At 39.0% G+C, this 11,699-nt stretch overlaps 1 protein-coding gene across 3 annotated transcripts; it reads right to left on the bottom strand.

Moving 5' to 3' along the window:
• Nucleotides 1-382: 382 nt before the first annotated feature.
• On the bottom strand, nucleotides 383-10,207 carry BAAT (bile acid-CoA:amino acid N-acyltransferase). Of its 3 annotated transcripts, XM_087714865.1 has the most exons (5): nucleotides 9,792-10,203; nucleotides 8,557-9,041; nucleotides 7,089-7,291; nucleotides 6,294-6,417; nucleotides 962-1,140 (listed from the first exon to the last, which is right to left on the bottom strand). In XM_087714865.1, the coding sequence occupies exons 1-5, from the start codon at nucleotides 9,959-9,961 to the stop codon at nucleotides 1,094-1,096; spliced, it is 1,029 nt and encodes a 342-aa protein (XP_087570991.1). In that variant the 5' UTR covers nucleotides 9,962-10,203; the 3' UTR covers nucleotides 962-1,093. The 3 variants fall into 3 exon arrangements, with proteins under 3 accessions (XP_013908004.2, XP_087570991.1, XP_013908003.2); XM_014052529.2 differs by lacking the exon at nucleotides 6,294-6,417 and having other exon boundaries at nucleotides 383-1,140; nucleotides 9,792-10,197; XM_014052528.2 differs by lacking the exon at nucleotides 962-1,140 and having other exon boundaries at nucleotides 4,113-6,417; nucleotides 9,792-10,207.
• Nucleotides 10,208-11,699: the final 1,492 nt, after the last annotated feature.

Genomic DNA, 11,699 nt, shown 5'->3' with positions numbered 1-11,699 from the left:
TTTAATTTATGTTAACCATCAGAGTTAACAGCTTTCAGTTTCTTCTGCAGACAGAACTGGACTTAAAATGTAATCTTTTTGTAAATGTAAATCATACTAAAATAGTAAGAAGGTAAAAAGGGAAACAAGTGATTGAATAACTTTATAATGCATGTAAATCAGCATCCCAATAGAACCAAGCATGGTTTACGTATGTCCTACCCTGAGATTAATTAGGAATCCTGCAGGTGGTAGCTGCTTATGAAACAAGCTATTTATTACAATAGATGCAACACATTGAGGTCAAAGGATTCATTTCAAAGCCAACATAATTATAATTAACTCATCATTTTATTTGAAATAAAAATTTATAGAAATACTCTGAAATTCACAATAGACCCAAGGCAATCTTTTTCCATTTCCAGAGTCTTGTCATGGCACATGATTCTTACTCTCTCATTATCTTTATGACACCTGCATTATGAGAACCTAATTTCTATCTTCTGAGTAGGCTTTTCTGATAATATTTGTGCACCCAAAGAACCTATGAAACCTGCATTTTTTCTGATATCATAACTTTCTAGCAGGGCCAAGATGGAGCTCAAAAAATTTGAGGATCTCCTTCCAGGAATGTTCCTCAGCTTTGGCATGAGGCTTCATCTCCCCTCCCCATATTGTGGGTATAGGACTACCCCGGATAGAAGAGATAAAACAAATTGGGGATCCCGGTGGTTCTATCATATGTCCAGCCCCAGGGTAGGGTAATAATCTACAGTTAGTTCTCCCAAACTTCTTTGCACGGCCCAAAGACACTTCAGCAAATTTCCTGCTGTTCAAGCTTTGGTCAGCTTCTCCTACCACAAGGAGAATGTGACCCTGGGCTTTTTCCACGGGAATGGCAGAGACTTCATGAACTGAATCCAGAGGATCTCCCATGACACTGAAACTGGACATCAATTCCATTTCATTGATAAGAATTGCCTCTGCCGAGTAGGGAACAGCAGGGATGTTGATATCGCGAAAATGGAGGGGTGCACCATTCATACTTGTGGCACCATTGATGCAAACTGCAGCTGCTATTTCCTCTAAGAAAGTTCCCATGGCTAATGCAACTTCAGCTCCTTTGGACAAGCCAATAACTCCAATTTTGGGGCCTTTTACCTGGGTGGATAAGGGGAGAAATAAACACATAGGCAAGGTTAAAAATAGTTCATGGAAGCTTGAAAAGTGGTTATGCAAACATAACCCAGAGGAAATGGAAATTCTTAATCCTGATCCAAACATTTATCACAAAAGCCTAAATACACAGAATGAATTTGTCAATGGAAGTGATGGAATTTTACCGGGCAAAATATAAACCTGCCAAGTGTTTGGTTTTAAAATGTGGCATTTAATATGCCTTTTCTGCCATCAAAATCCTCCTGTCTTGTGTAGTCATAAATAAGACTACCCGAGACTCTTGTGAAGATAACTGGGTCTTGTTTGAAGATTTAATCCCTTTTAGTATTTCCTGCTTAATATGGCTGAGCAATTATTGATAAATATTCAAGATTTTACAATCAGATGGACACACTTCTGTCAGTCTGAATCTGTTCAGTTTAGTCCTGTGGTGGCTATGACATTGTCCATAGCACTGTCCAGTCTTGAAGTGCCCTCAACAAGAGCTCCCTGAAGTTCCCAATCTGCCTTTACTAGGCAATTCAATTCCACTTGACTCACTAGCAGTGTGCTAAATCACATCTTTCTCACCCATCTAAACAAAGTTGCTTCTCTCTCCTTATTCTCACTGCTGCCAACTGGTGGAAAGAGATGCTGCTCTAGCAAGCCAGTTATAGTTAAACTGTATTATGTTTTCCATTAGAGTATACTTTCCCAGATTATTAGTGAGCAGAGCCAAGCAGCCACTGACTTAGTTCTGAGGGACCGCAGGAGAGTGGTAGAGCTGACCGTCAGTACTTCACAGAGGTTTTGTTGCATTCTAAGGCTAAAGCTTTTGAGATTTGTGTACATTATCTCTTTAACAAACTAACAATAGGATGAATTTTAATTTTCAGATAACTGAAATAGTATCTACAGCAACTTTTATGTTTAGATTGTTCATTCTCATAACTATCTGTACTCTGTCTTCCCGGGCACCTAAATAAATTATAGAATTAAGATAATAATGCTATGATTCCTTAAAATAACTATAGTTATCTTAATTCTATTTTTTTTAAAGACATGTATCCAAATATCCCTGTTCATGCTCCACTCTTGTTCCCCCCCCCCCCCCAAAATCATAATTCTTAAAGTCCTGGTTTCAAAACTGACTGCCTTATCTTGATACTTTAAAGTTCATTGTGCAAAAGGAGGAATGAAAGGACAGGAAAAAAATAAAAACATTTGGCCCATAAAAAAACAAAGACTCCTTTGAGTTGATCTTGACTGCCAATGACATAAAAGACATGTTGATTAATTTTCTTGGCAATAATAATAGAAGCATTCACCATTGCTGTATTATCTAGTATTTTTCAACTTCCGTTTAGCCTATAGGTGCTTAGTGACCATTCAAAGTTACAACATACCCCTCCTCCCCAAAAGGTACTTACGACTACAGATGGGAAGGCCTAGAAAAAACCTGGAAAAATTGTGGGGGAAAGGTGTTTGGAAAAAAATGGGAACCCCCTCCCCCCCTGATCCCCTCCTAATTTTCCCAGGATGTTATCCAAGCCTTCCCATCTCTACTTATGTCTTGGATTTTAAGTTCCAATGACTCCCCCACCACCACTCCCCGTAGTTATGTGATCACATTTTGGGTACTTCACAATTGGCCACTATTTATGGCTGTTTACAGCAACCTGTGCTCTCATGAGGACAATTTATGACATTTTTTTTTTGCCAAAAACTGGGATTTACTTGCAATGTATTAACTTTTTAAAAATTTTATAATTGTAATGTACACTGAAGACCACATTTAATTGCAATGACAATAGAATGAACTAAACTAATGGGTTCCCTTAATCACTGCAATTTTTTTTTTATAAAACTAAGTTTTTCATGAGATGACCTGCATGATGATTGGCACAATTTACAATCATAATTTGGGCTCAGTCACAATCCTAGGTTGAGGACTATCTGCGTTGCCCTGAATTTTTTTGATTGTCTCCTATTTAAGTATTGAACATCTTATCCTGCTTAGCTGCTTTTTTTTTTGAGACCAGCCAAGGTTAGCTAGGTGCTGTCATCTAAATGGTTTAGTTAGATACATCCAGTTCTAAATCACACCCTTCAGAATAATTTACAGTAACTGACCACATTTCATTGATAATCCCAGGTGTTCTTGATGCCATTTTTAAAATATGCAAATCTGGGAGAAAAGCCTTGAATGTGTAGGCCTATTTCCAGAAGTCATATATTTCACTCCACATTTGTGTGACAATGGTCAGTTTATTTTTTGGACACCTAGTATGACTGATATTGGCATCTGTTGGCCTCAAAAAGAGGCATGCCCCATCTTCAAAACATTTCCTTAGATATTTCCATTTGGGTACTAATCAGGTCCAACTTTATTTGGCTTCCAAGGACAATTAGTGCTGCTACTTGTTAAAATGAGAATTGATCCACGCAATGAAATAGATTCTCCTAATTTAATATAAGATATGAAGTTAGCTTTGGGTTCAGTTGAGAAGCCTTTTTTTGTTTCTATTGTAAGTGAGGCTTTCTTTTGGATAGGAATATGGAGGGGGAAATTACTGACTTCATTTTACAGTTGAGCACTTGTACTAAAGAAATACCAATCAGCATGAGACAAATAGAAACCTGGAAAATCTATCTATCTATCTATCTATCTATCTATCTATCTATCTATCTATCTATCTATCTATCTATCTATCTATCTATCATCTATCTATCATCTATCTGTCTGTCTGTCTGTCTGTCTGTGTGTGTGTGTGTATTTCTGATAAATAAATGAAAGGAGACTAGTATAGATCTATTTCAAGCTATTTAGCTCTCATCAACTAGCCATACCCTTATTGGGATTTGAACTTAGGCTATTTTACATGTCAGGCAGTTATAATGAGCCACAAGCTCTCCTCCCTTTTCTATGTTCTATGGCTAGCTGATGAGAGCTAAATAGCTTGAAATAGATCTATACTAGTCTCCTTTCATTTATTTATCAGCAAAACAAATCAATACAAAAATGGTTTTGGTCTGGAAGGCTCCTAGGGTGGAGCTGAAAGGCAAAAGGGAAACAGTATGTTCCCTCCAATATTTGGGGCATACCAGGTGCCTTAACAAAACATCTCTCTCTATGTATATTATTTGCCCTTTACTACAAAGTAATATTTCTAATATGTACTTTACAGAATAAACCATGTGATAAGGATATTCTCATCTCGGGATGGGTTGTATCCAGAATCGCAGGAGGATGAGCTCCTTCCTCAGGGGCAGAGACAACATAGCGTTGAATCTCTGGTATGTAGAAAAAGGACAAAGGCAACCCCTCCCTGGCAGTTCACAGGATAAATCTAATAGTCACACAGAAAGTGTTTCAGTCTGGAAAAATTTCTGTCTATTGGTGAGTAACAGTAAAGAAAGTATTCTGAAGTAGTGTACTCAGTGTCAGTGGAGATTCTCAGTCATCCAGGTCATACTTGTCTCAAAAATGCTTTTTGAAAAGGCAACTGGACTGGGTTTTTTTTCTTGAGGAAGAATAATGAAATGTTTCATTTCTCCTGAAACATCATCATATGTGATGGCAGGGGGCGGGATTAAAGGATAGGTACTGACAGTTGAGACTGGATGTTAGTGGTGGGGGAATGGAAAGGTAAGTTCTGACCAGATGGTGAAGTACTCTGAATACTCCTTGTGTCATCCTTGGTTCCCTGGGGCTGACAATGAGTTCCCACATCACACTAATAAAATCCAAGCAAATCACTTTTTGTTTTATCATGGTTTGTATTCTGTGGTCCTTAAAAAGGTTGATAGTTTGTATTCTACGGTTATTGGCATTTTATGTTAATCAGGCAGCAATGGCTTATCCAACAAACTATGGATCAGTAAACCCTGTGAAGGCTCTTTTTGTGGTTACAATTACTGCCAAAATATCACATTTTCAGATGATATTAACCTGGTTGAGAACTGAATAGAAATAAAATTCAGAATTACCTACATAAGTCAAATAAACCACTGGTAAAAAAATATTTTTAAAAGAAACAAAGGTGAAATTAAGCATTTAGAAAGCAAAATTCAGATGCATATTTATGGGATGGAAGATATTTGATTTGATACTAATATCTCCCCCCCCCAAAAAAAACCCAATCAAACCCCCAGCTTAGAATAGTTGTTGATTGAAAACTGACATAGCATTGTGACGCTATTTTAAAAAAGAGCAAATGTAATTTACTTTGTACCAGAAGAAATGTAAGTTCCAAATCTGAGGAGGAAATGTTCCACCCTTTAAGAATTCACACAAACTGTTTTAATTTCAGAGAATGGCAAGTAAATGTTATGAAGGTAAAATGAAGACTGTTGACCTGTGGAGCGTTATGAAAAGCAAACGATGGATGGAAGGATGGAAGAGCATTAGGAAGCCCACAGAGAACACTAATGTCTGTTTTCTTCCCAGACTGTGGGACATGTAAACATGTGAGGCAGACTATTTGAATGTTCTGAAAAATTTCCTAACACCAACAGCAGTTCAACAATGGATCTAATTAGTTGAAGAACTACAGGACTCCCCTTCATCTAAAGGTTTTAACTTTAACCTGCACAGAGTAAGAAAACTGGAGTTCATGGCCTCAATGTATCCACCCAACTGCATAATCCCAAAGGAAACTAAACAACCGGGCCTTTCTTTTATCATAAACTGCTATTCTGAAGTGGCCCAAGATGAAGCTTAAAAAAATTCAGGATCTCATTCCAAGAGTGCTCCTGGGCTTTAGCCTGGGGCTTCATTTCCCCTCCCCATTGGATTGGGATGGGAGAAAACCGAAGTGGATAAGCATAGCAAACTGGTGATCCAGGGGGTTCTATCAGATGTCCAGCTCCTGGATAAGACAACAGGCTACAATTATTGTTTCCATGTTTCTTTGCTCGAGCCATGGCTGCTTCAGCAAACATCTTGCTATTTAAACTTTGGTCAGCTTCTCCCACCACAAAGAGGATGTGTCCCTGGGCCTTCTCCACAGGGATGGCAGATACTTCAGGTGCTTGATCCAGAGGATGTCCCAAGCAATAGAAAGTGGATGCCAATCCCATTTCATTAATGACAACCTTCTCAGATGGGTAGGAAGTTTCAGGGATTCTAACATCATGAAAGTGGAGTGATGTACCAGTCATTCTTGTTGGACCATTGATGGACACTGAAGCCACTACTTCCTTTAAGAAAGTACTCATGGCCAATGCAATTTCTGCTCCTTTGGATAAACCAATAACTCCAAGTCCCGGACCTCTTACCTAGAGGAGCAGAGACACATACAAAAATTTAAATTAGTTTCTTCTTCAAAACAATGACAACAAACAATATTGAAACTATAAAAAACAGTCTTTTAGTGCACATGCTATTTTACTGCAGTTCTACATCATTCCAAAATGAAAAGTTGGTCACCTTCTCTTTCGGTCAGCCAGCCAATATGTGAGAAGAAAATACGACAGAGAGGAAGCCTGACAAAAATGTTGTTGCTTTTATGAATCAGCTTTTTAAAGCAGTGCACTTTTAGCACGACTCTCAATCACATGTTTTTGCATGTCTTTCAGCTACACATAAAGAAGCCTAAGGAAAAAATGGTATGCTTTAATGAAAACCAAGTGGGGTGGATGTTATGGGTGTCCACAAAATGAGCATTGCAACATTGAGGGGTCAGCCCTGCACCTTTTCTATGTGTATGGGATATCACATTGCTCATACAAAAGGTGGCAATGCAATGCTGCTCTCATCATTGTGCCCTCAGGAATAATGCTACTGATCAGTGCTGTGCTCATGATAGACCCAAAATGCCTTTAGCTTGTCATATCTTATGGGTACCTAGTTTGTATGAAGTATTCTGCATAGCAAATAGAGAATAAACTCTAGGATCTTTCCTGAGTCTCAACAAGAAGTTTAAGAAAAGATACAATCTCAGGCATACCTTAGGATTTTTCAAGAGTAGTCTGGATGCTTCCTCAAAATACTCCAGATCTATTACTTCCAAAGTCTGTGGTAAATCATCATATGCAAAGAAAGCCAAAGCCAGAACTGCAAAGCCTTTACTAGCCAATAAACCAGCTCGAAATTCTATTAGTCCTCCAGCTCCACCGAACATGTCAATCAGTCCTGGAAATGGCCCAGGGCCTGGTGAGGCAGAAAGGGAGAAAAAACAAGGATAAGTAAAGAAATGAAAAACGAAGAGTAATATCCTTTTATCAAATACATTATTTTCTCTGATTTGGGAATAATGCTTTTAATGATGTCTAAAACTGTTTGCTTTTTTTTATAACTATGTCATACTACTGGGCCACATTTAATTTTCACTCAGTTACTGTTGCAAAATCTTTTTCATAGGTACCGTTAGCAAGCTTTGTATCTCACATGGAACAACTTGCCTCCAGAAGTTGTGAATGCTCCAACACTGGATATTTTAAAGAAGATGTTGGATATCCATTTGTCTGAAGTGGTGTAGGGTTTCCTCCTAAGCAGGACTAGAGGTTGGACTAGAAGACCTTCAAGGTCCCTTCCAACTCTGTTATTCTATATCTTATTTGTGAGATGCATGAAAGACTTTTCGTTGTCTCAATTAAGTTTCTTTCTGTCATTTTTGTTCCTTTTCTCAAACTACTACATCCATGTTCAATTTTATCGGTATCTTCTAGGGCATCAGCTATTTCACCTAATTCTGTGTTATCTGCAGATGTGAAGAGCATTCCTTCTACCTCTTCATCAAATCAAAGACATTAATAAAAAATATTGACACAGGATGAAGTTTGCAGCACTGAATTCAGTATCTCACTTTAGTTTCATGAAGAATCATGATTAAATGAGCATCTGAATATTATTTTTGAATTACTATATATCCAAACTGACGTGTCACTCAATCGCAATCATCCTGCCTGCTGATGAGAATGTCATACTTTGTCAAATGCATTGGTATACAGTGTTGTATCTACAATATATTCATAATCTATGAAAGACGTTAATAGAAAGTAAAGATTAGTCTGATACATGCTAATGTATAGTAATGGGTAATAACAGACTCTCATAACTGGGGCAGTGTACAAATATTGTAAATTAGTACTACTGAAAATATATAAAGTTTAAATATTTCTCCAAGATGCTAACAAATTCTTTCATGATCTACTCTAGAATCTTCCCAAATATTGATGCCAAATTGACTGATTTGTAGTTCCTCAGTTCCTCCTTTCTGACAGTATTTTTGTTCTTTAGTCATTTAGTATTTCACATATTCTCTGAGAGAATTTCAAAGATAATGATTTAATGAATGCTCGCTAGAAAGTCTGGGCACTACCACCTTAAATACATTTGGAGGCACCATCCATTGCAAGCAAGAGATTGAGGCAATAAAGAGAAGTGGGAGAAAAAACAGAATTCAGTTTCCTTACCTGGAGGCAAGAAGAGGGCTCCCCGGACCCGGCCGCACTTAATGGAGATGCGTTCCACTCCAGGGGCTGCATACCATCGTTCCACAGTGCAAGTAGCCAGTGGTTCATGCATTGGCAAGGGCACAATCACAGTAGAATTGAAGAGGCTAATCTGAACATAGAAGGGGCTGCCTGTCACATCACGTTTGAGCAGCCTGTGGAACATCTTCTCAGCCTTTAGAGTGTAAAAGAGGCCCATGGGCCATACACCTGTATAGTTACCTCCCAGAGCAGAAGCCTGTGCCACATCCACTTCTCCATTCTGATTGGCTTGGTAAAAGGCTCTGGCTACAAACTTCATTCCCTTTTCATCTGTCAATGATGCATGTAAGGTCACAAGCTGGGAGGGCGCCAGGCCAGAGGCATAAATCTTCACTGGCAAGTCAGCGAGGGAGACTTCAGGAGTGACACTGAGGTGGACCATAGCAGCCAGTTCTTGAGAGTATCTGGGGAAAGTCAGGTTCCTAATGATATAAATTTGCGACTTGTCTCCTTACCACTCCCCTCTCAAACCATGCTGGTCCTCAATCTGTGGTCAAAACGTCATCTACATTGCTCTGCCAGTCCTATGTTACAATGCTAAAGTATTCCAGAGGTCTCTGTTTCATTAACTTGTTCAGACAGCTCATAATCTCAGAACCCAACTCTGGGACCAATTGGAGGATTTTATAAATGCTCCTAAGTTTTTGTGTGGGATGACATCAGTTCAAATGTAGATTTAATCTACTTTGGATATCTTTTGTGAACCTGCGTCTACAATTCCCTAGTTGGCATCAACAGGTTTGTAAGATTATCAAAGTATCAGATCAGTTTGCAAGATTATCAAAGTATTGTTAAAACCAGCAGGAGGGAAAAGGAACAATAAGCTGCTTTGGATATACACCTGAGTGCGATCATCTTTCCAAAGGCAATTCCTAACTTGATATTTTTGCAGTTCACTAAGAATACATCAAGACAATTAAACAAACATTCCTTTAAGCTAACTCCCTCCCATCAAGCAGAAAAGGGAAGGACAAAGCAAAGCTTGCCAGCATTTTGCATGCCCCTCACCTTCAAGTTCCTGCTCCTCAAAGTGAGCCTCTGAATTTGCCAGATTGAAGAACCAGCCTCATGTAGCCACTTTCTTTCTCTTCTCTCAGCCGTAATGGAAAGGCACAGTGCAATTCTTTCTCTCTCACCCACTTCAAATACAATACCTTTCAGCTCCAAACTTCTTCAGAATCAAGGCTTGCTGTGTCAACTGACTGCTAAGGAAAAAATAGACTTTGGGCAGAACTCCGAAGTCCTTTCTGCTCTCTACACCAAACAGTGGCTTAAAGAGGATCCAGTGAAGATTTTGGAAAATAAGGAGCTGGATCCTCACCATGTGACTTGAACTAATTCTCAGGGTGATATAAAAGTTGGAATGGAGTTTAATAGACTGGAACAAGCAATTTGAGAAAGAAATGGGAACATACTGTACAGTATTCTATTTGTAACTGTTTTTTCCCAGAGTCACTTTACAAAGTGTTTAAATAAATAATGCCTTCTTTTAATCTTTTAATGCCTTTAAATATGCAATAACTAAAACAAGAAGGCATTGTCTGAAACACTTTCTGTAAAACAGACAAAACTCTGCAGTTATGTGCATCAAGAAAGCAATGACTCCAAAAGAGCTCACATTTCAGTTCTGGTTTCACACAAAAATCACTATTTTAGGAAGCAGTTAGAAATATTACCTCCCACCCAGCCACACCAATGAATCTCAGCAGACCCATAGTGAACCAGAAAGCCTTTAATGCCAAAAGAATCGAGCTTACATCAGGAAACTATGGTATATTCTCAGTTAAAAAAAATGTACTGTCTAAAAATGATCCATCTAGCCAAATTAACAACATTTATAGTCATATATAATAAATGCCATTGATGAAAAATGTTTCAAACATCCCATGAAAACAAACATTTCTATCAGGTGTTGTAATATAGTTCCTTGTGTAGGTATAGGTCACCCATGGCCTAGTTCATACTAGGGCTTGCAGAGTCACGCTGAATCACACAGTTACATGAACAGTCAACCGCTTGCATGGGGAAAGATCCCTTCTGCATGTCCAGCGATGAAGAAGGAGATGCTGCCTTTTAAAAAACAAAATCATTCCGGGTGTGTGTGTGCAGGGCAGTTTCTGCTGTCTGAAACACACATACACAGGGATGCAAAAATATCGTACCAGAAACATTCTTCCGGCCTAAACGACCAGGACTCACTATGCAGCCTCATGTAACATGAACTATGTGAGCCAGCTACTCCCACACATGCCCTTTCTCCCCCCTATGCTGTGCTGTAACTTTCTATTCCCTCTTTGCCCACCCTTTGCCATGATGTGATGTGTAGAATGCTGTGATCAGCCCTGTCAGATGAAGAGGAAAAGTCTTTTTGACAAAAAGAAAATAAAAAAGTAGGAGATGTTGTAATATAGTTCCTTGTGTAGGTATGGGTCACCCATGGCCTAGTTCATACTAGGGCTTGCAGAGTCACGCTGAATCACACAGGAGAAAACAAACTCCTAGAACGCCATAACATCCTGATAGCGCATAACATAACATTCTGAGATGTGCCCTACCATTGACGTCCAGGATTTAACCATATATAGACTGAGCAGTAGATTAGAAATTGTACTTTTACAGGCTGTTTTTAACCACATGCTATTGCTCCTCCTGCCTTTGTCCTATCTCAATAAAAGGGGCTCTCAGACCCCCAATCTGGGTCGCTCCATCCCGAGAAAGGTTGTCTCCTGTCTTTTCTCAACATTGGCCTCATGGCCTCCATCAATAACCAAGAAAGAAAACTCCTAACTCCATTGTTTGTAGAATTAAAATACTTTTACTGGTTATGAAAAGATAGCAGCAGAAAGTAAAGCAAGATCTGAGCTAGAAAGGCGCGAACAAATACATATCAAATGTTAACCCAGCCTCTTCCCTCCAACAACCCCACCCCAGTGTCCAATCTGCAACTCCCTTAGGTCTCATGTGGGGTGCATCTCCAAAAGGCATCATCATGTTGGTATGCAGGACAGTTGGCCTTGACCAAGTCCAAACACCAGCCACCAGCATGTGCAGAAGATGATGAG

This window comes from Thamnophis sirtalis, unplaced genomic scaffold (genome assembly GCF_051295495.1).
Source record: "Thamnophis sirtalis isolate CommonGarterSnake01/CBP01778 unplaced genomic scaffold, rThaSir2_p1.2 scaffold_1, whole genome shotgun sequence".
In the NCBI taxonomy this organism is placed as follows: Eukaryota; Metazoa; Chordata; class Lepidosauria; order Squamata; family Natricidae; genus Thamnophis; species Thamnophis sirtalis.
This window is presented reverse-complemented; position numbering and strand designations above follow the sequence as displayed.

Excerpts from the sequence above, each read along its gene's own strand:
- BAAT (XM_014052528.2), bottom strand. The coding sequence starts at position 9,961 with ATGGTGAGGATCCAGCTCCTTATTTTCCAAAATCTTCACTGGATCCTC. Across the intron at positions 7,292-8,556 it reads AGCCCTCTTCTTGCCTCCAG|GCCCTGGGCCATTTCCAGGA; the intron begins GTAAGGAAACTG and ends CTGCCTCACCAG. Across the intron at positions 6,418-7,088 it reads TACTCTTGAAAAATCCTAAG|GTAAGAGGTCCGGGACTTGG; the intron begins GTATGCCTGAGA and ends CTGCTCCTCTAG.